Below are 25,798 nucleotides of genomic sequence, written 5' to 3' on the forward strand. Positions count from 1 at the left end.
ATCTTGAGTACATCAAATATAGCCATATACATTCTAGTTTACGTTATTATTATTTCCAAAACACTCAGGTATTGATGGTCGTTAATTAATTAATTTTTATTTACTGATCACGCATTCGATTAACATAGAAGTCAATATATACAGCTATGTGTATTCAAATGAGATAATTTTTTTACACTTAATGTACCATACCGCGCATTTATCGTTTTCAATTTTGGAAGACTTCTTGTAATTTTCTTTCCAATAATTCTGAATCTAAACGATGTTTACAAAGAAACTGCCGTTCTAAAAAGAGAACTGGGATTTCATATTTGTACAGTTCCAAATATCGTTCATTTCCAGGCGTAGTAATATCAACTTCTTGCAATTGATAACGACCAGAAAAACGCAACTGCAATTCATTTTTTAAAATATCACAAAGTGGACAAGGATGTTTTGTATATAATGTTAATATTGGTGGAGAAGACATTGTATGATACCTATAGAACGAAAGAAAAATTTTATTCCTTCAAAGATAATTATTCTTATTTTATTTTTAATATTATTTATTTATCGTAACAATATGATATAAAAAATAAATTGTACAAATATAAAAATTGTATATCTTTGAACATAGTAAAAAGAAATAAAAATATTCTTTACAACCATTATATAAAATATTGCATAACATTAAACGACTATTACTACATAATTATATATCACATTTCATAGGCATATGAAATTTCTTCCATTATAAACTTACAATTTTTCAATTAAAATTGATGAGGCCCCACCGCCTCCATTGCAGATAGATGCAATACCCTTCTCTCCAGCTTTTAAAGCGTGTACTAAATGTACTACAAGACGAGCTCCAGACATACTAAAATTTGTAATGTTTGCAATTTAAGTTTTTATTCATGTTCACAAAAATAACCAAATACTTACCCAATAGGATGACCAAGAGACACGGCACCACCATGAATATTTACTGTATTTGGATCCAGATCAAGTAATTTTTGATTTGCGATTACGACAACACTAAAAGCTTCATTAATCTCCCAAAGAGCTATATCATTCTTATTAAGTCCAGTTTTTTCTAACAGCTAAATGTACCATATATTATACAATTTTTACAATAATTCAATATATGTCATAGCCATGATATAATAATTTACATCATCAAAATTTCATTAAACATACTGTTATATATGTCGTAAGAAGTTTACCTTAGATATACCAAAAGATGGTGCAGTTGGAAAATCAATGGGATCAGTTGCAGCATCTTGAAATGCAATAACTCGTGCTAAAGGTTTTAAATTCATTTTTTGTGCAACCACTGTAGTTGTTAAGATTAATGCAGCAGCTCCATCATTTAAAGTTGATGCATTTCCAGCAGTTACTGTACCATTTTCCTTCTGCAATAAATAAAGTCAAATTATTGTTTGAAATTTGTATTAGTAATTCTCAATTAATTTAATCATGTACCTGAAAAACTGTATTCAATTTACCAAATTTATCAAAATTAACTTTTTTATATTCTTCGTCTTCGTTAAATACTATATCAGGATTGCCTCTTTTTTGAGGTACAGGAACAGGAACAAGTTCATCTTGAAAGATTTTATTTGCATATGCTGTAGCACTACGTTTGTAACTATTAATAGCATACCTATCTTGTTCATCACGCGTAATATTTAATTTTTTGGCAGTATTTTCTGCACAATTTCCCATATGAAACTTATTATAAACATCAGTTAAACCATCAAATACAATACCATCCTATTAAATTACAAATAATCAATATGAAGATTAATAAATTACAACTTTTTTCAAAACAGCACAAAAACATTTATTTTTTACACATTAAATATAGCATTTATTATACCTCAAGTTTTGTGCCACCATACTTAATTTCCCCTCGTGGTAGATAAAATGGTACATTAGACATTGATTCCATACCACCAGCTAGAACAATTTCTTGATGTCCGCATTGTAATGACTGAGAAGCAAGCATAATGCTTTTCATACCACTTGCACACACTTTGTTAACTGTTGTGCATATTGTCGACTTAGGAAGACCTGATTTAAAAATTTATCGATATATATATTGATATTGTAATGTAGAACAAATAAAATAATAGTACAAAAAAACCTGCAAACAGCGTAGCTTGCCTTGCCGGTGCTTGACCTAAGGCAGCTTGACAAACATTTCCCATATATACTTCTGTAACTTCATCTTTGGAAATTCCAGCACGTTCAATTGCTGCCTGTTATAATTTATAATTATGTTTTGTACATATGTCTATAGCAATTCATTATCACTTTAGTAAATATAAAATTGATATTTACTTTTATAGTTATGGCTCCAAGTTTTGGTGCAGTTAAACTTGATAGTCCTCCAAGAAATGATCCCATAGGGGTTCTAGTCGCACTAACTATAACGACATCATTTAGTTTTACTTTAGAACTATATGAACGTAAGGTCATAAGAGGAATCTAAACAAAAAAAAGTATGGCTAAACAATAAAAAATAATTTTTCATAAAATAAATTTTTGTAAATTACATGTACATAAGTTAAGCATATTAAGATACAATTATTATTTATAAGACACAATTAAAAAATAATAAAACACATATATTACAATGAAATAGTGCAATAATCTTGTGCATAATCTAGTGCAATCTTGTTTAATTCTTATTTAAAAATATATATATATCAAAAATGAATTTTATTTTACAATAAACAATTTATGAATAACTTACTTTGTTTATGTTCTTTAATAACAACATTGTGACAAAGAATTTAACAACCTGTGATTGTTATACTACGTGAACTCATACACAAGATTAAACTATCTTGACTTCTCAGTGATTAATCTTATATCCCAACTAATCACTATATAAAAGTAGCAATATTTGAATCCAGATCCATGGTTTCTTTATATTTCATTAATTATAATTAAAATAATTGCATACATATAATTTATTTTTACTTTGAGCTTACTATAAATATAAACTTTTATTGAATAGATTTGTGATTTCTTTAATTTGTATTATGGATATATTTTTAAAAGTTTGTACAAAATACGGATACCCTAATAAAGACGGTCCTGAAATATTGCACATGCGCAGGAATGTAACCTTTTACTTATCATATTTCCTTACTTCGTATTAGCTTATCTACATTACTATCACATAAACAGGTTTGACCATTGGCTAGGGAAAACTACTCGAAAATTGAATCCTGAAAAATTAACATAAAAGAATCAAAATTCTCGTTCTTGCGAGACAAACAAAGATCAGTAGAACGAATAACTTCCACTCCCCCATTTCTGTCCTCCATGTTGATTTTTCACAACCAAATTTTCGGATGGCATCTTCTATACTTTCAATTTATGAGTATCAAGACTATGCACATATGCATATATCTATGGTCGAGATTTGTTTATTGGATTGATCGTGGTCTATATAGCATAACGTAATTATTACATCAAATCAGTATTTCTGTAATAACAATGAAGCTTTCAACGTAAAATACATACGATAATCATTTTATGTCTACATTACAAATCGAGGAAAGATGAGATTCGACGCTCCATTTAAATTTTGCGTTAAATGACTATTGACAAATGCGTTGTCCTTTAGACTAAATGTATACGAGCGACATCTTACCGTGCGATGGTAAATATAGACCTTCCGCGTAACACCTATAGTTAGATGTCTGAGTAGGATCGGTAGATCCTAGGAATAGGATTTGTGCTTCGCTTAGTGTGTGAACCAAGTTTGGAACAAATTTTAATAAATGATTAAGTTTTGTGTGACAATATTGATAATAGTGTTTCTCAAAGATTTGGCAAGCCGACGAAGTCAGGACATGACATTTGATGTTGGTATGTTATCTCTGTAATGCATTCTTGTTTTAACAATCATATAAATATAACATTTTTCGATGTTTCGAAATTGTTAAATTGTTCGTAAATTGTTAATAATTTACACAAGTTTATAGAATTTAAATTATACAGAAATTGTGTCTTTGGATTAAACATTTCAGATATCAAAGAACATCTAAATAGTACAAATATATAATAATTTGTATAATCACTCTAGATTTGAAAAAACAATTTTTAACTTTTATTGTAAAGAAGTAACGAATTATGTTTGGTTGAAACTATCTTCCTTGCACACTAACTTCCGTTGTGTTTTCCCACTTTTTCCTCTCCTACCTTTGATTACGTCGGTTTCAAAAGTGATAAACGCAATCTTTATCCTAGAGGAGGTAAAATGATTGACTTTCCTTGCAATTTTATAATTTCTAATCTAAAAAACAAGTTTTAAGATGCAGGATCTATTCAAAAAGTTATGCATGTAGAAAATCAAGCAGATTTTGCGTATTTGAAAGGTTCCTTCAACGCCATATTGGCTTCTATCCATCTTATGATTGGTTCGCACAGATGAGCATTGAATTAAAGTTCGCAGGAAATTAGAGATATGAAGATAGAGTACGAGTGAATATGTTTTCATGTAAATGGATGGGATATACACAGAAATCTATAAGAATATGGGAATAAAAAGAGAACGCTGCATAGAGACCTCTTTTGCCCTTCTTTAATCAGGCATGCATGCTGAAACCACTCGTTGATCGGTATTACACTTGCATATTTATTGTACGAATGTGCACGATTAAACAAAAACACAAGGAGTCTGTAGCAGCTTTCTCTTCCTATTCCTATATCACTTTTTTAGTTCATTCACACACTCTATCTTTATATCTTCATGGTCATAGCCGATCGGCGAGTAAACTATCACCCACATCTAATTAATAAGTAATAATTTGAATTACGATTTAAAATCCCGCCGCAAAATGGCTGTTATCCACGTGCGTTTATTTACAGCCAGCAACTCCATTCGCTAGAAAAATTGTGGCTAGAAGTCAATATGGCGTTCAAGTAACCTGTCAAATACACTCAAAATACTTGACTTCATATACTTACAACTCTCAAATCAATGGATTCCGTACCTTGAAACTTGTTTTTGTAGATCAAAACACGTAAAAAACTATGTCATATTTATCTTCTATAAACATATTTCAATCATTGTAAAGCATTTCCATATCAGCATTGATACCACGTTTCTCTTAAATAAGGACATTAAAAGAGTATATGTTCTGAAAATAAGAGGAAAAGGTCCATTACAGATTTCCAGTATACAATTTAATAAACCGGTTTAGTGATCTGTATAAACTAACCTTACATAATAGTATTAAAGTATAACTACTAGATTAAGAATCAAAGTCTTATAATGTTGTATGTGGAAGGTTCTTAATTTTTTTTTAATCAAAATTTAATAAATGACCACTGTATATAATAAAATGAAGTGATTAGGTGTTTTTAATTGATCAATAAGTTTAGTAAAATTTTATAACATGAATTTATAGCATTAAATAATGTAAAATGTCAGTTGCTATGCTTTTTCAATACAGTTTGTTCTCATGAACATTCAATGGTATAATGCAACAAAAGAAGTAGAAATTTGAAATACGGGCCATAGAAATGGCAACGTTGCACAGGGTGATGTCGGTGATGATATGATGAACAGAACATGAGCCTATGTAAACTGCAAGGATCGAGAAAGAGCGAGATAGATAGATAGAGAGAGAGAGAGAGAGAGAGAGAGTTCTCGGAACTTTAACTTGTGTACGATTCGTAGGCTGCGTCATTTCAATGTTATGTACTGCGAAAAGTGATACTCCGTCATTCACGAATCGTAACGGCATTGCAATTACTATCGAGTTTAGAATTCTTCTCCTTTCCTCTTTCTTGCCAAATGCGGATGGTATGTTCCATAAATGTATAACACAATCGTACATTCAACGCAGCATATATATTTAAATATGCGCACTCCATATGTTGCACAATTTCATTACATGTAATTGCAAGTTAACTTTACTTATTTTCATTAATAAAATGAAACTAATGCTATGAAAGAAACTTATAGTAGAAAAAATAATTACAGGCCAACAATATTTTAATAAAAGTTTATTTACAATTAACATTTTATATAACAATTGCAATTTTTTAAATAGGTTTGAAGATATTTTTAACAATAATTCAAATAAAATGGTTAGTACAATCACACATTGGAACTTGGAGAATGATTCAAATTTAAAAACTTCAGGGAATGCCCACTTATCATCTCTAGTTGATGTAACACATGATATAAGTCATGATGAAGTAGATAATATTGATTACCATTTTGAAGCAGTAAGACTTCAGAGTTTTGAAAATTGGCCCATAACATACATTGAACCTGAAAAGCTTGCGGCTGCAGGATTCTATTATACGGGTGAAAGTGACAGAGTAAAATGTTTCGAATGTCAAGTTGAGATATGTAAATGGGTAGAAGGTGATATACCCATGGTCGATCATCAGAGATGGTCTGCAAGGTGTAGATTTATTCGTAAACTGAACTGTGGTAATGTACCCATTGGAGTAGATCCCAGTACGGTGGTACGACCAAGACCAAGAAGTAGGGATGTATGTGGTCCTTATGGTTTAGAATATCGACCTACATCTGGTCCCGATGACCATAATTTTTCAATGGAATTACAACTAGCAAACACAGCTAAACTTGGCTGTTTAGGTCTAGGAAGGACTAAGGAACCAGTACATCCAGAATATGCTAGTTATGATGCTAGGTTACACACATTTGTAACATGGCCTAAATCTATGCCACAAACAAAAGAACAATTAGCCGATGCAGGCTTTTTTTATACTGGGAAAGGTGACCAAACCTTGTGTTATCACTGTGGAGGTGGTTTGAAAGATTGGGAACCAGAAGATGATCCTTGGGAGCAACATGCAAAATTGTTTTCTAAATGCTGTTATATATTAATCGTGCAAGGGCAAGATTATGTAAATAAAATAACAGGCCAGCATATATCTCCACCTTCTAAAGAAGTAAGTACACAAATCTATATCCTTAATTGCATATTTTATGCCATGTGCATAATAAGTAATTAATAATCGCATTACATACTTATGGATATTGTATTTATTTCAGGAAACAATACAGATGAATCTGCCCAGTTTTATTCAGAAAGTACAACCTACAAGTGTAGAAGTAAAAAGGAAGGAAGAGACAAAAAGTAATCCAGGATCAAGTTCTCAAAATAGTGATATTTGGGGTATTGTAAGCAATACAGAACCCATAAAAAGAAGTTTGGAATCCAAGTCAGCAGAAAATCCATCAGATATAAAAATACAAAATACCAAACCTACCGATGATGCAAGAATGTGCAAAATCTGTTATAACGGAGAATTAGGAGTGGTATTTTTACCATGTGGACATATAGTTGCCTGTGTAAAATGTGCTCCTGGCATGATGATTTGTGCAGTATGCAGAGGACCTGTTACAATGACTGTACGAGCCTTCATCCCATAGTATTCAATTGAATGTATAGGGTGTATAAAAAGTAAGTGTAAAAACCACCATAGCATGATTCTCTCTGTATCAGTGAAAATTTGTAAAAAGAAGTTCGTACAAAAATGACTATGACCTTGAATTTTAAGGTCAGACATTTTTTTATTACTTTATATTCTACTCATCACAAAGATAAAAATCTTTAATCCTTTGCGGACTACCGCCGCATATATGCGTTTGGCGAAAACAACTGATAGAGGCGAAAGACTCATATATGCGTATATATAAAAGATTCATGTGTGTATCATTTTATTTATCTTGTGGAAGTTCTATGCATGTACATATGGCTAGAATTTGACATCTTGGAGTGCTATGAACGAAAATTGCGTCTAAGCAGAAATGCGCGCTAGCAATTTTAAATGACTATCGCGACAGCAGCTCGGCCCTGTCCGCAAAGGGTTAAGGAACAATGGATCGCAACTCAATCGTTCTCTTGGAAGAAAATATTAAAATTCCATTAATTTTTTAATTTACTTTATTTATAATGTGCTTACATTCTGCGATCAGATGCAGGTAAAATAGCATCTATCGTTGCGCATAAATAATCCATATCCACAATTATATATCCTATATTTGTTCTTCCTTCCTTCCTTTCTTTCTTTCTTCCTTCTTTCTTTCTTCTTTTTTTTCTATTTAAACCGCCCCGAACTCATATTTCTACATTTCGACCAAGTTTCTCCTCGAGATTACGTATTGACTTTGTATGATAAAAACCACATTAAATCGGATTTTTTAATTGTTCAGCGGAGGTAATTTGTTTACTGGAACTATAAACATTTTCGTTTCCTACTGTTTCAACTATTGCATGTAGATTTCTGTGAATATAGATTCTGGCATTTTGTTCATTGAGGATGATATTACGTGAGAAACAGCTTTCATTTGTAAATAACATATGTTTCAAAAGCGTAAATCACGTTACGACTTATGTAGCATCTAACGGGAAAAATTTCGTCAAGTGGCATAATTATTTGGAATTACTTGAATGCAGTGAATTTTGTAAGGTTGAAGCCCTTCTTATTATATTCATTGCAATATCATATGATTAATTCCTTTTCGACGAGCTATTTTGTGTAAATTTATTAGTGGATAAATACGAGCAGAAGCTATCCATTTTATGGTTCCAAGTTTTGGTGCAGCTAAACTTAATAATTTTTCAAGAAATGATCCTATGAGAGTTCTAGTTGCACTAACTATAACGACATCATTTAGTTTTATTTTAGAACTATTAGATTGTCCGAAAAGTTTCTTTCGTTTTATGAAAAAATAATAAACGCACAACGTTTTTTGTTTTATATTATTTTATCGAATTACGTAAAATCTATTTTATTCTGTTGAGATAAACACCGCGACATTTCACAGACTTGGTTTCACGTTTGTATGAAGGTGCACTGTTGTAAAAAACACGTTTGCGAAAGAAAGACACTTTCCGGACAACCTACTATATGAACGTAAATCATGAGAGGAATTTAAACAATAAAAAAGAATTTTTTATAAAATAAATTTTTGTAAATTATATGTACATAATTTAAGCATATTAAAATATAGATAATAAATTAAAGAATAATAAAATATATATATTATAATCAAATAGTGTAATAATTCTTATTTAAAAATATATATATCAAAAATTATGATAAAACTGTAGAAAATTTACTTCTTCACCGATTTCGACGATTTCTCAATATGTTGTAGAAATCAATATTTTCATTAACTTTTCCTAAACATATAACTATTAGTCAGTCATTGTTAACGAAATATTCGTAAAAAAGCTATATATAGATATCATTACAGTGAATTATGTCTAGAATTATACGTCCGTAACAGCATACGCGTTAGTATTGGTTACTTATTTTGTGTATATATAGTAATATATGAATAAAGGTTGAGCGTGCTTAAAGCCCCATGCACAACTGCATATACAAGACTGTAAGAAATGTTTGTTATAATTCAATTAAAGCAGAATATCAATGTACATATTGGGTTTGAATTTGGGTTAACTTTTTCAATCCGATCCGCGCGAGGCAGCTGGCAATGTTTGCGTAAATAATAACAAATTAGTTATAAAAGTAATAAGGGAACGAATAATTTATATTATCAGATTATTTTAAGAAATAGAGATAGGAAACAATTGTTATAATTATTCACACAAGCGTTCACGTTCAGCAGATTCGTGTCCTGCGCATCGTGACGCGTGACCTGCTATGAATATTTCAGACAGAGATAGAAACACTCTACTTATTCTGCGTGTTGCAGAATGGGAACTTTGTTGTTTTCCATATTCATTTTTCACGATTCAGTTTTCGGGCGGTTTTCTCTAACGAGTATCGAGACTTGTTTATAAGTCCGTGGATTTCTTGTATTATAATAATTATAACCAAAATAGTTGCATATATATAATTTATTTAAATTTTTATTTATTGTAGATATAAACTTTTATTTGTATAAATTGGTAAATTTTATAATTTGCATTGTGAGTGTATATTAATAAAAGTCTGAACAAAATACAGGCACCTTAATAAAGACGGTCCTGAAATATCGCGCACGCGTAGAAATATAACCTTTTAATTATATTTTCCTACTTCGTTATTAGTCTACATATTATGACGTGATATGTAGATGATTATTATATCAAATCAGTATGTCTCAGTATAAATACAATATCAGTATAATAATGAGGCTTCCAACGTAAAATACATACGATAGTCATTTATTCTACGTTGTAAATCGAACATACGACTGTTAAAATTGGTTAATTTTTTCTATTTATAACATTCAAATAAAGGTAAATGAATTTGTAAAATGAATGTTGAAGAAAGTAGACTAAGAACTTTTACGGATTGGCCAGTAAATGCCACAGTTGATGCTGCTCGAATAGCAAAAGCCGGATTTTACTACACTGGACATGCCTTAGAAGTACAATGCTTTTTATGTGGAGTAAAAATTTCTGATTGGAATTATGGTGATCAAGCTATAGTGCGCCATCGATTAGCCGAACCTAATTGTCCTTTTGTTCAAAATCCTTCTAGTACTTGTAATGTCCCTCTGATACCAATACCTATTAATAATCTTGGATTAGCATCATCATCAACAGAAACATCACAGGATAATAACATAGTTGAATGTCAATCTATAAACCTTTATCAGAATAAAGAACCTCAAAAAGAATGTAGGGTTATGTCACAAAGATTACAATCCTTTACTAATTGGCCAATTTCTTCTATTGTATCGCCTGAAAAACTTGCTAAAGCTGGATTTTATTATCTTCAACATGATGATGAAGTAATAATACATTTAAAAATATAAATTTTATATAATATATATTTATATAATATATAAAATCATACCTTTTATAGGTACAATGTACATATTGTGGAGGTATTCTGAGAAAGTGGAAACTTGGTGATGATCCAGAGAGAAAACATAGAGAATATTTCCCTAATTGTAACTTCTATGTTCATCAAGATAAAGATGGTATTTGTATGCTAAAAAAGCTTTTTCCTTTTCTGTACAGAAATTATTTTATTTCAATTTTTCTTTCATTAGATAATTTATATTTAACTAATGTAAAATTAATGCCTGGTGCAACATCAAATCTCTCAGACTTAGGAATACAAATACATACAACTCCTAAGAAACCAGATTGTGCAACATATGAAGGAAGATTACGAACCTTTAATGGCTGGCCAGAAAATATTAAGCAAACTCCTGAAATATTAGCTAGTGCTGGATTTTATTATGATGGTATAAATTATACAGAATAAAGATATTATAATACTAAATAATACTAAACTAATAGTATGAAAATATTATAATAGGGTTTGGTGACCATGTTAGATGTTTTCACTGTGATGGTGGTTTACGAAATTGGGAAGCAACAGATGATGCATGGACTGAACATGCAAGATGGTTTCCTAAATGCGAATTTGTGAATCTTGTAAGAGGGCAAGAGTTTATCAAACAGTGCATTAACAACAGACCACCTTTGGATCAATCAGTAAATATTATACAACTATATTTATATCATATGTTTTGTAAAAGTTTGAAGTTACTTTATATCTGTATAGATTTTTGAAGGTGTAACAGAAGACGAAAGCACAGATATAACTGATACACGAGCTACTACTATACCTTCATTAGAAATTACTGAAGCAACATTAAAAAAGTTACTAGAGAGTCCACCAGCAATGGTAATAGTTCATATATTTATTTGATTATTTCTAAAATACATTTAATATAATCATGGACATTATCTTCTCCCAGGAAGCTTTAGAAATTGGATTGCATGTGGGCAGAGTAAAGAGGGCATTAAAAAAACGAATGGAGGAAATAGGGACACCATATACAAATTCTGATCAACTTATAGAAGATGTTCTTTGTGATCAAATTATGGAAGAATTAACAAGGTTAGTAACAAATAAAATTATTTGCTATATATCTGAGCCATCTCTTCTAGAATTAATTATAATATTAAATCATAATGCTAAGGGAGCAAACCAATAGTGATATAGAACAGTGTAATACTGATAAAAAAGATGAATATAGTGTATGTTCAGTTGAAGATGAGAACTCTGTAATATCCAATGACAAAAGCAATACTGACAAAAAGGCTAACTTTAAGGAATCTAGTAAGTAATAAAAATAAAAGATTGATCATAAAATCATTGATCTGAATTAAATTTGTATATAATAAGTCTTAGTATATACTTAATTTAATGAAAAATACTGCCCACTTTTTTAGCAGCTTTGGAAGAAGAAAACAGAAAATTAAAAGAAGCTCGTTTATGTAAAATTTGCATGGATCGAGAAATAGCTATTGTATTTTTACCTTGTGGACACTTAGCAACTTGTGTTTACTGTGCACCATCTCTTACATATTGTCTAATGTGTCGACAAGAAATTAAAGCAACTGTCCGTACATTTCTATCATAAAACAGATAGTAAAATATTAATTGATGAATATATCGTTAAATTTATTTATGCAAATTTAATAATTTAAAACGTAAAGATATACATGTATAGAAATATATTTTTTGTATATTTCGTGAAAATAATGTATGTATATCATTGTATTTATAATTTAGTCATTAAAATAAGAGTATATATCAAAAAATAGTAAAAGAAACAAATTATGTACTAATACAGTATTTCTCAAATAGAAAATTGTGTTATTACGTCTAATGGTTTCAATAATTAATAAACATATAATATTAAATACTACATATAATATAATATTAGTACAAAGCTAAAAATGGAAATCGTTATATGAAACAATTAGCCACCATTATAAAAAGAAAATGTGGAAAAATGTCCATAGTAAGAATTCGACTAATAATCTGAAATGTTTATAGAGGGATGTGTGGGTACTTTTTAATTAATACCTTCGGTATATGACTCCTTCAGGTTCGGCTTGTAATATTCCTGAATAGAACATTATCATATAATTTTATAACGTCTATTCTAATCATACAACATTTTTGATTGAGAGGGTAAATATTACATTATATATAATATATCAAATTTTCCAGTTGCGATAATAAAAAATGTATAGTGATATATTTATCATTTTATATTAATTTTATATCAATGTATTATTTACACATTACAAATACAATATCTCGTTTTTAGAAAATAACATTAATCAGTACATTTTCAATGTAATTTAAAAATGAGATAAGTTATCTTAGATTATTTAGTAATATAAATAGTCCTTGTCACTGATACATCACTAGTTGTTATTGTAAAACTGATGTTATTAACTGTGTATTTCCGGATGCCAAGTACGTATATAAAATAATATCTTTAACATATTTTGTTATAATAATTCTATAACAGATAATATTATATTTCAAAAAACATTAAATTTGTAGTATATATAAAAATGCTAAAAATACCAGAGAAAAAAATTTTTTATATACAATTCTGTAAAAGTCAGAAATGCTGAAACGTAAATAAAAAAAAGTTTAAATTTGACGATATTAAAAAAATAGATATATATATACATATGTATTGATTTTATCAAATTGTCATTTTAAGAAATATTTCCAAGAAATTTTCGCACTGGATTAATATGCAACTAAAAACATACATACAAAGAAAACGTAGTAGATTGGTTGGTGCTTTCTCTACGACCTTCATTATTATTATTATACTTTAATTAAATCAAGTTGAGTGGAAACTACAGGGCTTAAGGAAAAACTTCATTGTTGTTTCCTAACAACATTCGATATTAAAACATTTGATCATATATTTACATTTAACGTTTGAAACCTCTTCATTATATTTTTTAGATATATATATATTCTTTTACTTAAAAGATTATATTAGTATGTTTACTAATACATATTTATTTTAATGATAAAAGTATGAAAGATATAATAAATAAAAAATTGCATTAAAAATATAGTATGTATGTACATATATTGTCTTCTTACATTATATTGCAAAATTGGATCATGGTGGAGAATATTGAGATTCGATTTACAGGTATTTGATTCCTTATCGAAAGATAGCTTTAGATTACAATTCCATTCTTTGAATATAAAGCTCGACTTGTGTTTATCAATAGACAGAGAAATTGACTAATTGTTCTCGGAAGAATTCTTGCTTGATTGTTTAGAATTGATTATATCGCTTGACTTTCGATATTAGACCTATTGAATAGTTGGAATATTAAGATTAGATTGTTTGTTGGAAATATAGTCAATTCATTCATACAAACAACGAAATTAAAAAAAATAAAAATAAATGTAAATGTGAAATTATATATAGTAAGATATTCGAGATTTCATTGGATGCAACGTAGTGATAGCAGATGATGATTGGAAGAATTGCGTAAAATGTGCAATGTGATGTTAAAAATGAAAACTATCACATGGAAAAATTGAATACCGTCATATAGAAAATAAGATATTGAAAGATGTCTGGAGTAGAAAACTACAGGCTTTATAAAGAGTATACACGATTAAGTACCCTTTAATTATTTGATATGCGATATAGACCCAAATTATTTTCTTGGATGTTATTGTTTTCCAGATCTTATTTCAGGTCGCATTTTCAGGTTCGCCTCTTCATATCCGTTCTATCGATTGTGATTGTTAAAGTCATAGGATTATTACATAGGAATACGCTAGTCATAGGATTATTTTAGGGTCATAAAAACTGACTCATTGTCTCAACTCGAAGGAAAACAGAATGATACATTTCTCAAGTATATATGTTTGAGTGGTATTTGATCAAACAAATGAAATAAGATTGTATTACATTTAGAAGTTATGATAGCTTTGAAATTATATCCTAATTATACTCGAAACAATTTGCATTTTCGTATTATTAAAAAACTTTAAATTGCTTCAAAATTAATTCAAATATTTATCATCTGTGATTATCAGTAGTGACATTTCTTTAGCCCACAATAAAGACCCGCTACATCGTAATCCTAAATAACAATCTCACTGGCATGCACATGAGCGATAGCACCGGAATCCTAAGTTATACAGAAATACTTACGAAAAAGAAAAAGATAAAATACAGAGTCCAAAAGTTGTACTTAGGTGTACGTGAATTTATGAATTAATGGGAGGAGAAATGATATCTTCTCTAAGGAATTACATTTTTTCGCAAATAAAAGAAACGCGATACATCTCTGGATCTTCGAACGCATAGAATTTAAGAAGAAAATTTTATGCTCGTGTGAAATATTTCATTAATCGTACTTCGTATTTCTACGCTGTGCGATGTAAGTTTCCGCGAAAACGCTGCACGAATGATACATATATGTATGTACTCTTTCTAATTCCTCTAGATAGAAGCATTATATTTTCAGGTGGAAGATAATGTTTATGAATTAATTATTATTATCAATGTTTATGAAAGCGTAATTATCTTTAACCTTACTTAAACTTAAAATTGAGTAGACTGAAAAAATAACTGAACTGAAGTTAGATAGATACGTTAAGTATGTTACGAAATACGACTATAATCATATATATAAACTTCTGCTAGGAAATTAATAATAATAGAAAGATGAGATTCGAATCTCCATTTAAATTTTGCGCTAAATGACTAATGGCAAATGTGTTGTCCGCTTTAGGCATAGGTAGATTCTTTGCGTGGTCTGCACGCGCATGCGCAACATCGATAATTTGTTGCTTGAGTGGGATCGTGGGATGTGGTCGGGTAGGGTAGGTAGGAGGTAGAAACAGGAGTTTTGCCACGTTCAGTGTCAGGCACGCAAAAGGTATGAGTGAGTGGACGAGTTTTGTATAATAACGTTAATAATAGTGTTTTTCGAACATTTGGCGACTTGTCGAAGTCAGGGCGTCTGATATTGGTATGTTATATGTGTAATGCATTTTTGTTTTACCAATCGTATAGATATAACATTTTTCGAGAAAAATTAACTGAAAACGTTTCTTTATTTGTTAGTGAAAATATGAAACATGTTAGTGAAATAATTTCATGGGCTCAAATTGTTTATAATTTACACAAATTTATGGAATTTACAGAAATTATACAGAAATTGTATCTTTCGATTAAACATTTCAAATATCAAAATGTGCTCTAAATAGCATAAATATATAATAATTTGTACAATCACTCTAATTTTGAAAAAATAATTTTTAACTTTTGCTGTAAGAAGATAATGAGTTATGTTTGGTTGAGGCTATCTTTCTTGCATACCAACTTCCGTTGTGTTCTCCCACTTCTCCCTTTCCTACTCTTGATTACGCTGTTGCCAAATGTTATAAAATGAAACAGATGTGAAAGTTCAGTGTAACTTTAAGATTTAATTCCGCGATGTATATATTGTATATTTCTCTCTTTCTTGTTTACGTATTGTTGAAATATATTCCTTACTTTAGAGACGGAATATAAGTTAATTAATCGATTAATTACCTTTTTCTGATTTTAATTATATCAAATTTTATTAATCTTTCATGAGAGAAATATGAACATTAAAAAATATATACTGTTTGAAGAAGTTTATTTCAAAGTTAGATAAATTGTTAAAAACTGTATCATTTTTTATTATGTGTATATGTATTTTATATCGTATAGACATGTTTCAGTCATTGTAAAATTTTTCGACATCAGCATCGGTACTACGTTTCTTTTAAACAGGAACATTAGAAAAGTATGCGTTCTGAAAAGAAGAGGAAAAAGTCCATTACAGATTTCTAGTATACAATTTAACAAACCGGTTTAGTGATTTGTATAAATTACAATTTTTCCTAATAGTATCACAACATTATTATTAGATTAAAAGTCAAAATCTTATAACGTCATTTGTGGAAGGTTCTTCATTTTCCTTAACTAAGATTTAATAAATGATCTTTGTACGTTAAATATTAAAATATATTATATATATATATATAGTATTTATTACATATTTTCAGATTTATATAAAAACTTTAAAATGAAAAGTAGCATGAAGTGTTTAGGTGTTTGTAGTTGACCAATAAATTTAGTAAGATTTTATAACATCAAATTATAGCATTAAATAATGTAAAATGTCAGTTGCTACGCCCTTGTCGATGCATTTCATTCTCATGAGCATACAGTGGTGTAATGCAACAAGAGAAGTTGAAATACGGGCCATACAAGCGGCAACGTTGCACAGGGCGGTGAACAGAGCATGAGCCTGTGTAAACTCTAAGAATCGAGAATGAGAGAGAGAGAGAGAGAGAGAGAGAGAGAGAGAGAGAGAGAGAGTTCTCGGAAGTTTTCGTTTGTGTGCGATACGTAGGCTGCGTCATTTCAACGTTATGTACTGAGAAAAGTCCATGATACTCCGTCATTCACGAATCATAACGGCATTGTAATCATCTAACAAGTTTAAAGTTCTTTCCCCTTCCCTCTTTCTTATCAAATGCGGGTGGTATGTTCCATAAATGTATAATACGATCGTATATTCAACGCAGTATATATTTAAATATGCATATTCCATATGTTGCACAATTTTATTATATATAATTGCAAGTTAACTTTACTTATTTTTATTAATAAAATGAAAGTTATGCTATGAAAGATACTTAGAGTAGAAAAAATAATTGCAGGTCAATAATATTTTAATAAAAGTTTATTTACAATTAATATTTTATATAACAATTGCAATTTTTTTAATAGGTTTGAAGACATTTTTAACAATAATTCAAATAAAATGATTAGCATAATTAAACACAGAGACTTGGGAAATGATACAAACTTGAAATCTTCAGGAAATGCACATTTAACACCATCAGTTTCTGTAACACCTGATACATGTCATGATGAAGCAGATAATGTTGATTACCATTTTGAAGCAGCAAGACTTCAGAGTTTTGAAAATTGGCCTGTAACATACATTGAACCTGAAAAGCTTGCAGCTGCAGGATTTTATTATACTGGTGAAAGTGACAAAGTAAAATGTTTTGAATGTCAAGTTGAGATATGTAAATGGGTAGAAGGTGATATACCCATGGTCGATCATCAGAGATGGTCTGCAAGGTGTAGATTTATTCGTAAACTGAACTGTGGTAATGTACCCATTGGAGTAGATCCTGATACGGTGACACCACCAAGACCAAGAAGTAGAGATGTATGTAGTCCTTATGGTTTAGAATATCGACCTACATCTGGTCCCGATGACCATAATTTTTCAATGGAATTACAACTAGCAAGCACAGCTAAACTTGGCTGTTTAGGTCTGGGAAGAACTAAGGGACCAGTACATCCAGAATATGCTAGTTATGATGCTAGGTTACACACATTTGTAACATGGCCTAAATCTATGCCACAAACAAAAGAACAATTAGCCGATGCAGGCTTTTTTTATACTGGGAAAGGTGACCAAACCCTGTGTTACCACTGTGGAGGTGGTTTAAAAGATTGGGAACCAGAAGATGATCCTTGGGAACAACACGCAAAGTGGTTTTCTAAATGCTGTTATTTATTAATGGTGCAAGGGCAAGATTATATTAGTAAAATAACAGGCCAGCATGTATCTCCACCTTCTAAAGAAGTAAGTACACAAATCTATATCCTTAATTGCATATTTTATGCCATGTGCATAATAAGTAATTAATAACTGCATTACATATTTATGGATATTGTATTTATTGCAGGAAACAATGCAGATGAATCTACCCAGTTTTATTAAGAAAGTACAACCTACAAGTGTAGAAGTAGAAAGAAAAGAAGAGACAGAAAGCAATCCAGGATCAAGTTCTCAAAATAATGATATTTGGGGTATTGCAAGCAATACAGAACCCATAAAAAGAAGTCTTGAATCCGAGCCAACAGAAAATCCATCAAATATAAAAACACAAAATACCAAACCTACTGATGATGCAAGAATGTGCAAAATCTGTTATAACGGAGAATTAGGAGTGGTATTTTTACCATGTGGACATATGGTTGCTTGTGTAAAATGTGCCCCTGGCATGACAACTTGTGCAGTATGTAGAGAACCTGTTACGATGACTGTACGAGCTTTCATCCCATAGTATTCCATACATATTCATAGTATTACTACAATTATAGATAAAAATACATTGCATACATGGATGATATATTTATGGTAATTCTGTCCTTCGAATTTTACTTTTAAGTGTTTTTTCGAACCACCAGGAACAGCATTAAAATTAGCATAATACAACTAAGAATAAATCGAGTTGCAGGTGTGTTAGTTGACAATCGACTGGGACTCGGATTCGAACCTATGGATCTCTCGGTTACGAATCCAAGCCCCAGCTAACCGAGCCAGCGCAGCTCTATAGCATTTGTATACATCCTGATAATGAATAATTTCGCCTTCTCGAAATGCTTCTATACAACTCGAAAAAACAAAAGAAATCAAATTGTAACGAAAAAATGCGCCGGTTTCGAGAGCAATAAAGCGAAAAAAGCAGAAGCCAAGTCGTCATGAGTGTACGTTAGACTTTCTCAATTCTTCACATCAATGTATATAGAAATTCATTTTTAACATGTATTACGATTAAAAAATATTTATCACTTATTATAGCAACTGTAAGTATTTGGTATAGGGGATTAAAGGATTAGAAAATATAAAAATAGAATATGAAATGCATTACAATCTTGCATTTTTATTAAATTTCTGTAGTTAAATATTAATTTTTTGAAGACAGTTAAAAGTAAAGTGCAAAGTGTGGAATTATTACAAATATATTTCCTGTATGTAACAGATCTTTATCTACAATTGTTCCATTCATTTCCATTGCAATTTCTACTTCATGCGTTAAATAAAGTAAATAATTTATGTGAACCTAAAATAATACAATAAAAATTAGCGTATGTAAAAAACAATTTCGGTATTTAAAAATACAACTACGAATGAAAAGTACAAACACGTTTATTAACATTTCCAAATTTTTAAATTATTATTACTGTTATTTATTCAAGCAAATTTATTCCATGTGAAGTTGAATATTGGGTAAAATTGCTAAATTTTATGTAATATTCTAAGATATTCTAAAATTTTGTATATTCAAAATTTACACGTCAACATTATTAATTTTCTATTTATTGCACCTTTTTTTATACATATGTTAAATGAATTGTCGTATCTATTTTGTTTGTTTCTTTAACACATTGTTACATATACATTTACATGTTCTGTAAAAATCATCAAAATCCTAAAAGCGTTTTTGTAATATGTCGAAAATAGGATACAAATTTCATTAAAGTATGTATGTATATTAGAAATATAACTTTTTTAATGACCATGTATAATAAAAAAGTACAACATCTTTATTATTATCCTTTAAATGACCTTTAAAAGCATACATATTGTAGCCTTATCATTAGTAGAAAAATAATTTCTATTAAATTCTAATTTAGAGCATCTAATATTGTATGTGTAGTCTTTTTGTTATACACACTCTGATACGTTCATTTCTATCTAACGTTCTCATATACATATGTATATATTATGATATTTTTTATTTTTCAAATTAAAGTATAAATATATGATAAATCATACAAAGATTTTAAGGTGTAAAAAAATCTAACCGATATAGGATGGAACATACAGCTATAATTTGAATGAAAAATAAAATAATTATATTACTCTTAGGATAATGTATCTCTATTTATTTATGGAAGATACATAAAATGTTTTCTTTCTACATAGTTTTAGATATTTAGATGTCGCTGTGATTGTTAAAATGGCGACTAATGGTTCAATGCGATAGTATGATATAAATGAAATGATAGAATGTGATGGATGCTAATATCTTAAATCAATACAGATTTAAATATTTGTGTTCTTTGTAATTCATTACAATGAATTGATATCAGCAATGGGAGATCTGTTTGATATTGCAAATTTAATTACAACTGTCGGTGTTGATAGAATAAAAATTAAGCCGGAGCCCGGACTGCCAGAAAAATCTTCAAATGAAATTCTAACAGAGTTGTTTAGCACATTTGATGCTGAAGAAGAAATAGTATCATCAGAAAATACTGATCAGCAAGTTCCAAATGCAAGTGTTAAAATTGAGAAACCTATTAAATTTCAGGTCAAGAAAAAAAAAACTAAGAGGAAACATAAGCACAAAGATAAAAAACATAAAAAAAAGTCAAAGCGTAATTCTTCTGAGAGTAACAGTGATCTTGAAAGTAATATCAAAATATTATTAATAAATAGAGAAATAGGTAAGTGTATATATTATTTACGATTAAACATTATTTGTTTTTATAACAAATAGATATTAAAAAGAAAAGAAAGCATAGAAAGAAAACAAAACGGAGACATGAAGATGATTCAAGTAAGTCGTCAGATTCAGATGAACCCAAAAGTAAAATATCAAAACTTGATATATGCAACGATATGAAAAAGAAAGGTTATAATAAAGATAATGGACTAGGAAAAGAAGATGTAGATGGATCAGAAAGTTTGGAGAAATTAATAATTAAAAAAAATCCAAAATTAGAAAATGTGTTTACAAAGGAACCCGATAGTCCTCAATTGCCACCTATTTCAAAAAAAATTGAAGATGATCCTGAAGAACAATTAATATCTAAAGTTCTTGGTTTGTACCATTTATGTTAAAAATGTTTTTGAAATATATTTTTGATTGATTGATCATATTTTGATATTATTTATATACATTTTTTTTCATTAAATCTTAGTTTAAATAAAAAATCATTATACATATTGATATATATTGCTACTGTAATATCTTTTTCTATACACAGAAAAACCAAAGCAAGGGCATCAAGGGAAAATATTGATAAAAGATCTTAAAAATAGTATAGTTTACAATGATACAGTTAGAGAAATAGAAAATAAGGAAAAGGAAAAGGCAGCTCGAATGGAAGATGGTGAATTATCTGATAGTAGTACAGATAATAGAACTCCAACATTAAGTCCCAGTCCAATTCGTTGTACTTCATTTAGATCATCAACTTTGAGTCCAACTTTAGAAAAGGTAGAAAACAGAGTCCCATTGAGTCCTGTAAAAGGAGAAGTAACAGCAAGAAATGATTTAAGATTAATTTTGAGGGAGAAAGAAAAGAAAAGATTAGGAGATGTGGATAAAAGATCAGAAGGAATAGAAAAATCAAAATTGTATATGGATAATGAATACAAAGAAAAAGCGTATAATTATAACAGCAAAATTACAATAAACAAAGATAGCAAGCACGCTCATAATTGCCATTCTCAAGAGAGAAGAAGATCTGAATCTCGTACACGTGTGAGTTTACGTAGAAGTAAAAGCAGAGAAAGGGATAAACGAAGAGATAAAAGTAGAGATAGATACAACAAAAGTCGAAATAGTGATCAACGAGAATTTTTGAAATGTAGAGAGCGACGAAGACATAGAAGCCGCAGTGATGATAGAAGCAGAGATAAATATGTACGAGGACGAAGTAGAAGTAGAGAACGAAAGTTAGTATTATTCGTTATAACTATATGTATATGTCAATATATACAAATTTACAGTTACATGTATAATTCATTAATTTCCATATCTTGTAAGGGAACGGATTGAAATTGATAAAAAGAAATTGTTAGAAATAGCAAGAAGAAATGCAATAAACATGATTAAACAAGGTACATTACCATTGGTACAACAAGATAAAGCTATTGCTGCAATACAAGCTGGAGGGAAAACGGTGGATGAACTCACAGGTATATACTTTGATAAAAATAATTATTTTTTAATAATCTTTAGTAATTTTATTTTCTAATAATTTTCTTTTATAATGAGAATAGTGGGTCATATGATAGTTCAATGACGAGATTACTAGATGTTGAAATCGTCAAATATATTTTAAAATAATTAATACAGAATCAACCATAGATTGTTCGATACCGGTGGTTAAGAGAATGTACGCTAAGACCGGTAATCGGTAATAAAATCGCTCGAGACTAAAACTGAAAAACTGGTCACCTTATGATCGTGTTCGTTTATTTATACTGGTCGAGGGGGTACCGATAAATTTCCATTCTCCTTTGTTAGACGTTTACACGTAGCGGTGACATTATTTTGCCCGGAATTGGTTTATTATTACATTATATATATCCTAACGATATTGGTACTCCGAGGCAAAACAACAGCGTGGCTCGAATTTTCCCTTAGCTGATGTTCCACTACAATAATAATTATTTTTTTATTTGAGATTTCTGCAAATCATTATCAAAATCTGAGGCATTAGGAGAACTTTCAAGTATCTCTTCAGAAGAAGATGGAAGTGAATCTGAAAAAGGTTTTCATCATCCTTTTTTACTAAAGGGTCGACCTAGTTCTATTATCATGAATATTAAGGTAAGTTTAATATATATATATTTTTAAATACATATAGCGTCTGTATATATATATGTATTATGTTAATAAATTATTTATAATTATTACGTTTTAGGATGCAAAGCAATTACCAACCAAAACATTCCAAGAAAAAACAATAGAATCATCAAATCAATTACGTTTACAATTTCCTGTATCAAGTGGACAACATCATAGAAAAAGTGGTAATGTTTTTGTTATTATAATCAAAATGATTTTATCATTCAAAACTTCTTGTTTATTGCAGAAAATGAATGGATACCAGTCACCCCAAAGAAGCCAGAAACGAAAAAACAATTTATGCCAGCTACTGTCCCAACTGAATCTTTTCCTATAACACCTTCAACTACATCTATATATCCAGTGCAATCGGCAGTTTTTTCTCACTCGATAGCAGCAGAGGTATAGAAAATAGATAATTATTATTTAATTGTTTTACATATATACTTGCATTTATATGTACATTATATTTTCAGCCAATAGATATTGGTTCAATAGTATCTCAAAGATTAGCAGCAATGAGAAAATTAAGAGAAAATCCAAATGATGTATGTGCTCAAAATGAAATGTATAGAGCACAAAATGAGGTATTGTTGTATGTAATTACTTAACAAATGTTTTAATATTTTCATATATTTGTTATTTGTGTATTATATAGATGAAAACATGGGCTGAGAGTAAACAAATGCCAGGTCAATTTACTGGGAGTACAGGAGCCAAAGTACTTTCACCTGCAGAGCTTACTTCAGGTTATCAAGCCTGGGCTCGTAAGGTAACACTATTACTAGATAATTTATCTTGTTATTTGTTGTTCTATATATATATATATATCCATAGTATATATATATATACTATGGAAAACTATTTTAAGCAATTCTGGTAGGAATAATCTAACTAAATACATATTTGTAACCTAATTTATAATTTATAGTACTAATAAGATGATAAATATGAACATTAAGACATATATTGACACTGTTGTGTTATATATATGTACATAATACAATTTCATTTTTTTTCGTTCCATATCTTTTTTTTTCTTTTCTTTCTTTTTTTTTAACAATGCATTACCTGATACTGATATTGCCTGTAACAAGTTTTCAGGTACAGTCTCTATCAAGATCAATGCTATATTCTGATATATAGCAGATCTGATAAGAACTGTAATGTAGGCACAGACTATTTCTTACGTAGAAGTAGATTCTGTGCCTGCATGGACACAGGAGCGCCATTATTTTATAGATTTTTGTGTTGTATGATTAGACTATATAATTAATATAATTATACTTTACATTTAGTATTTAAGAAAATAAATTGTAGGTGTACTTAAAACAAAGATAAGTGTATAGAAATATTGATTACATGAAATTCTTTTATATAATGGGCTCTTGTTAGATTATTGCTAATTATCATCAGCTTCCTATCACAGGATTTCATCTGGAGTTACTGTATCTTTTGTTTATAAAGCTGGGATATTTAGCATTAGTCTGCATCCACCTGAGGGTTTGTTACAGGCACATAGCTACATCAGAGAAGAAACAACTTCAGCGGCGTGATGACAAATTTTGATTTTTTTGGTAAGTATTTTCACCCCAAAAATATTAGAATAATGTTACAAAAAAATATTAATTGCATATAGAATAACTAAATTATTTTATTAATTTTGATTATATGTTTCTCTCATTTTTAACTTTTAATTTCATTAACATTGTGAAATTCATTATATTTTAATTTAAAAAACTATTTAGGACCAATTAGTATCAGCACAGCCTGTTTCGGGTGGGATGGGTATGGCTTTACTACAGAAGATGGGTTGGCGACCAGGGGAGGGTTTGGGAAAAAATAAAGAAGGTACTCTTGAGCCCTTGCAGCTTGAAGTAAAATTGGATAAACGAGGACTTGTTTCTGAGCAAGACATTGGACAAAAAATAGGGAAAACAACCAAACCACTAGTACCAGCAATCAAAACTTTAGAAGGTATATTCTAGTGAAAATTTACATATTGTAGCAATTTGGTATAACAAATAATTTTAAATTTATATATTGCAGGTAAACATCCAGTATCATTATTAGGCGAATATTGTTCAAAACGAAAACTTGGTGCACCAGTTTATGAATTATGTTTTGAATGTGGACCAGATCATAGGAAAAATTTCCTGTTTAAAGTATGTGTAATTTTGTGCTAATTATACTTGTGTGTCTTTTTTTGTTTCTAAATTATGTATGTATATATATATTTAATACTATATCTTAGGTAAAAGTAAATGGAATTGAATACAAACCAAGTGTTGCAAGTCCAAACAAGAAACAAGCTAAGGCAGAAGCAGCACAGATTTGTTTACAAACATTAGGATTGTTACCTGAGCCTAATTCTATATCTATTACAAAATCTTGAAAGTAGATCAATAATTTTATTAAAATATAAGTAACAATGTATAAAAATTGTAAATTTGAAAGTATAAGTTAGTTCATTCTTTTTACTGTATATAATCTTCAACATTTCAACACATTTCATTTTTACTATTGAATATTTAAATATTTAGTACTAATTATT

The 25,798-nt window shown here is 29.6% G+C and overlaps 5 protein-coding genes across 21 annotated transcripts; 4 read left to right on the forward strand and 1 right to left on the reverse strand.

Moving 5' to 3' along the window:
* Nucleotides 1-71: 71 nt before the first annotated feature.
* Nucleotides 72-3,651, reverse strand: LOC100647249 (acetyl-CoA acetyltransferase, mitochondrial). Of its 4 annotated transcripts, XM_048408090.1 has the most exons (10): nucleotides 3,520-3,651; nucleotides 3,143-3,441; nucleotides 2,326-2,411; nucleotides 2,129-2,243; nucleotides 1,862-2,055; nucleotides 1,465-1,755; nucleotides 1,206-1,394; nucleotides 925-1,082; nucleotides 743-859; nucleotides 72-479 (listed from the first exon to the last, which is right to left on the reverse strand). In XM_048408090.1, the coding sequence occupies exons 3-10, from the start codon at nucleotides 2,389-2,391 to the stop codon at nucleotides 209-211; spliced, it is 1,401 nt and encodes a 466-aa protein (XP_048264047.1). In that variant the 5' UTR covers nucleotides 2,392-2,411; nucleotides 3,143-3,441; nucleotides 3,520-3,651; the 3' UTR covers nucleotides 72-208. The 4 variants fall into 4 exon arrangements, with proteins under 4 accessions (XP_048264047.1, XP_048264044.1, XP_003393058.1 ...); XM_048408087.1 differs by lacking the exons at nucleotides 3,143-3,441; nucleotides 3,520-3,651 and adding an exon at nucleotides 2,741-3,134; XM_003393010.4 differs by lacking the exons at nucleotides 3,143-3,441; nucleotides 3,520-3,651 and adding an exon at nucleotides 2,741-3,134 and having other exon boundaries at nucleotides 2,326-2,472.
* Nucleotides 3,652-3,721: 70 nt separating this feature from the next.
* LOC100647685 (baculoviral IAP repeat-containing protein 2) lies at nucleotides 3,722-8,707 on the forward strand. Of its 4 annotated transcripts, XM_048408123.1 has the most exons (4): nucleotides 3,729-3,867; nucleotides 5,457-5,902; nucleotides 6,060-6,933; nucleotides 7,037-8,707. In XM_048408123.1, the coding sequence occupies exons 2-4, from the start codon at nucleotides 5,823-5,825 to the stop codon at nucleotides 7,415-7,417; spliced, it is 1,335 nt and encodes a 444-aa protein (XP_048264080.1). In that variant the 5' UTR covers nucleotides 3,729-3,867; nucleotides 5,457-5,822; the 3' UTR covers nucleotides 7,418-8,707. The 4 variants fall into 4 exon arrangements, with proteins under 4 accessions (XP_012163421.1, XP_048264080.1, XP_012163409.1 ...); XM_012308031.3 differs by lacking the exon at nucleotides 5,457-5,902 and having other exon boundaries at nucleotides 3,722-3,867; XM_012308019.3 differs by lacking the exon at nucleotides 3,729-3,867 and having other exon boundaries at nucleotides 4,037-5,902.
* Nucleotides 8,708-10,058: 1,351 nt separating this feature from the next.
* On the forward strand, nucleotides 10,059-12,634 carry LOC100647366 (baculoviral IAP repeat-containing protein 7). 4 transcript variants are annotated; one of them, XM_003393011.4, is made up of 8 exons: nucleotides 10,059-10,735; nucleotides 10,810-10,927; nucleotides 11,000-11,197; nucleotides 11,272-11,450; nucleotides 11,521-11,643; nucleotides 11,717-11,859; nucleotides 11,942-12,081; nucleotides 12,195-12,634. In XM_003393011.4, the coding sequence occupies exons 1-8, from the start codon at nucleotides 10,256-10,258 to the stop codon at nucleotides 12,383-12,385; spliced, it is 1,572 nt and encodes a 523-aa protein (XP_003393059.1). In that variant the 5' UTR covers nucleotides 10,059-10,255; the 3' UTR covers nucleotides 12,386-12,634. The 4 variants fall into 4 exon arrangements, with proteins under 4 accessions (XP_003393059.1, XP_012163515.1, XP_020718434.1 ...); XM_012308125.3 differs by having other exon boundaries at nucleotides 11,057-11,197; XM_020862775.2 differs by having other exon boundaries at nucleotides 10,810-11,197.
* Nucleotides 12,635-13,066: 432 nt separating this feature from the next.
* LOC100647488 (death-associated inhibitor of apoptosis 1) lies at nucleotides 13,067-20,202 on the forward strand. 5 transcript variants are annotated; one of them, XM_048408153.1, is made up of 3 exons: nucleotides 13,067-13,233; nucleotides 17,674-18,455; nucleotides 18,559-20,202. In XM_048408153.1, exons 1-3 carry the CDS (start codon nucleotides 13,203-13,205, stop codon nucleotides 18,937-18,939), a joined length of 1,194 nt encoding a protein of 397 aa, XP_048264110.1. In that variant the 5' UTR covers nucleotides 13,067-13,202; the 3' UTR covers nucleotides 18,940-20,202. The 5 variants fall into 5 exon arrangements, with proteins under 5 accessions (XP_048264110.1, XP_003393061.1, XP_003393060.1 ...); XM_003393013.4 differs by having other exon boundaries at nucleotides 13,070-13,233; nucleotides 17,582-18,455; XM_003393012.4 differs by lacking the exon at nucleotides 13,067-13,233 and adding an exon at nucleotides 15,622-15,785 and having other exon boundaries at nucleotides 17,582-18,455.
* A 297-nt stretch (nucleotides 20,203-20,499) lies between these two features.
* LOC100648891 (protein SON) lies at nucleotides 20,500-25,729 on the forward strand. Of its 4 annotated transcripts, XM_012308151.3 has the most exons (12): nucleotides 20,515-21,073; nucleotides 21,163-21,486; nucleotides 21,653-22,346; nucleotides 22,438-22,589; nucleotides 23,081-23,226; nucleotides 23,321-23,429; nucleotides 23,492-23,646; nucleotides 23,721-23,831; nucleotides 23,903-24,016; nucleotides 24,993-25,221; nucleotides 25,294-25,409; nucleotides 25,499-25,729. In XM_012308151.3, the coding sequence occupies exons 1-12, from the start codon at nucleotides 20,755-20,757 to the stop codon at nucleotides 25,637-25,639; spliced, it is 2,610 nt and encodes an 869-aa protein (XP_012163541.2). In that variant the 5' UTR covers nucleotides 20,515-20,754; the 3' UTR covers nucleotides 25,640-25,729. The 4 variants fall into 4 exon arrangements, 3 of the variants coding, with proteins under 3 accessions (XP_048263965.1, XP_048263972.1, XP_012163541.2); XM_048408008.1 differs by lacking the exons at nucleotides 25,294-25,409; nucleotides 25,499-25,729 and adding an exon at nucleotides 24,712-24,821 and having other exon boundaries at nucleotides 20,501-21,073; nucleotides 24,993-25,222; XM_048408015.1 differs by lacking the exons at nucleotides 25,294-25,409; nucleotides 25,499-25,729 and adding an exon at nucleotides 24,759-24,821 and having other exon boundaries at nucleotides 20,505-21,073; nucleotides 24,993-25,222.
* Nucleotides 25,730-25,798: the final 69 nt, after the last annotated feature.

This window comes from Bombus terrestris, chromosome 1, assembly GCF_910591885.1.
Source record: "Bombus terrestris chromosome 1, iyBomTerr1.2, whole genome shotgun sequence".
Classification (NCBI taxonomy): Eukaryota; Metazoa; Arthropoda; class Insecta; order Hymenoptera; family Apidae; genus Bombus; species Bombus terrestris.

Coding starts and splice junctions, on each gene's coding strand:
- LOC100647249 (XM_003393010.4), bottom strand. CDS start 2,767: ATGTTGTTATTAAAGAACATAAACAAA. Junction 1,395..1,464: donor AATTGAATACAGTTTTTCAG/GTACATGATTAA, acceptor TATTTATTGCAG/AAGGAAAATGGTACAGTAAC. Junction 860..924: donor TCTCTTGGTCATCCTATTGG/GTAAGTATTTGG, acceptor TACAAATTTTAG/TATGTCTGGAGCTCGTCTTG.
- LOC100647685 (XM_048408123.1), top strand. CDS start 5,823: ATGTATAACACAATCGTACATTCAACGCAGCATATATATTTAAATATG. Junction 5,903..6,059: donor GTTGCACAATTTCATTACAT/GTAATTGCAAGT, acceptor TTTTTTAAATAG/GTTTGAAGATATTTTTAACA. Junction 6,934..7,036: donor TATCTCCACCTTCTAAAGAA/GTAAGTACACAA, acceptor TATTTATTTCAG/GAAACAATACAGATGAATCT.
- LOC100647366 (XM_020862775.2), top strand. CDS start 10,256: ATGAATGTTGAAGAAAGTAGACTAAGAACTTTTACGGATTGGCCAGTA. Junction 11,644..11,716: donor TAGAGAGTCCACCAGCAATG/GTAATAGTTCAT, acceptor ATCTTCTCCCAG/GAAGCTTTAGAAATTGGATT. Junction 12,082..12,194: donor GGCTAACTTTAAGGAATCTA/GTAAGTAATAAA, acceptor CCACTTTTTTAG/CAGCTTTGGAAGAAGAAAAC.
- LOC100647488 (XM_003393013.4), top strand. CDS start 17,616: ATGATTAGCATAATTAAACACAGAGACTTGGGAAATGATACAAACTTG. Junction 18,456..18,558: donor TATCTCCACCTTCTAAAGAA/GTAAGTACACAA, acceptor TATTTATTGCAG/GAAACAATGCAGATGAATCT.
- LOC100648891 (XM_012308151.3), top strand. CDS start 20,755: ATGGGAGATCTGTTTGATATTGCAAATTTAATTACAACTGTCGGTGTT. Junction 22,347..22,437: donor AGTAGAAGTAGAGAACGAAA/GTTAGTATTATT, acceptor ATATCTTGTAAG/GGAACGGATTGAAATTGATA. Junction 24,017..24,992: donor ATCAAGCCTGGGCTCGTAAG/GTAACACTATTA, acceptor AAAACTATTTAG/GACCAATTAGTATCAGCACA.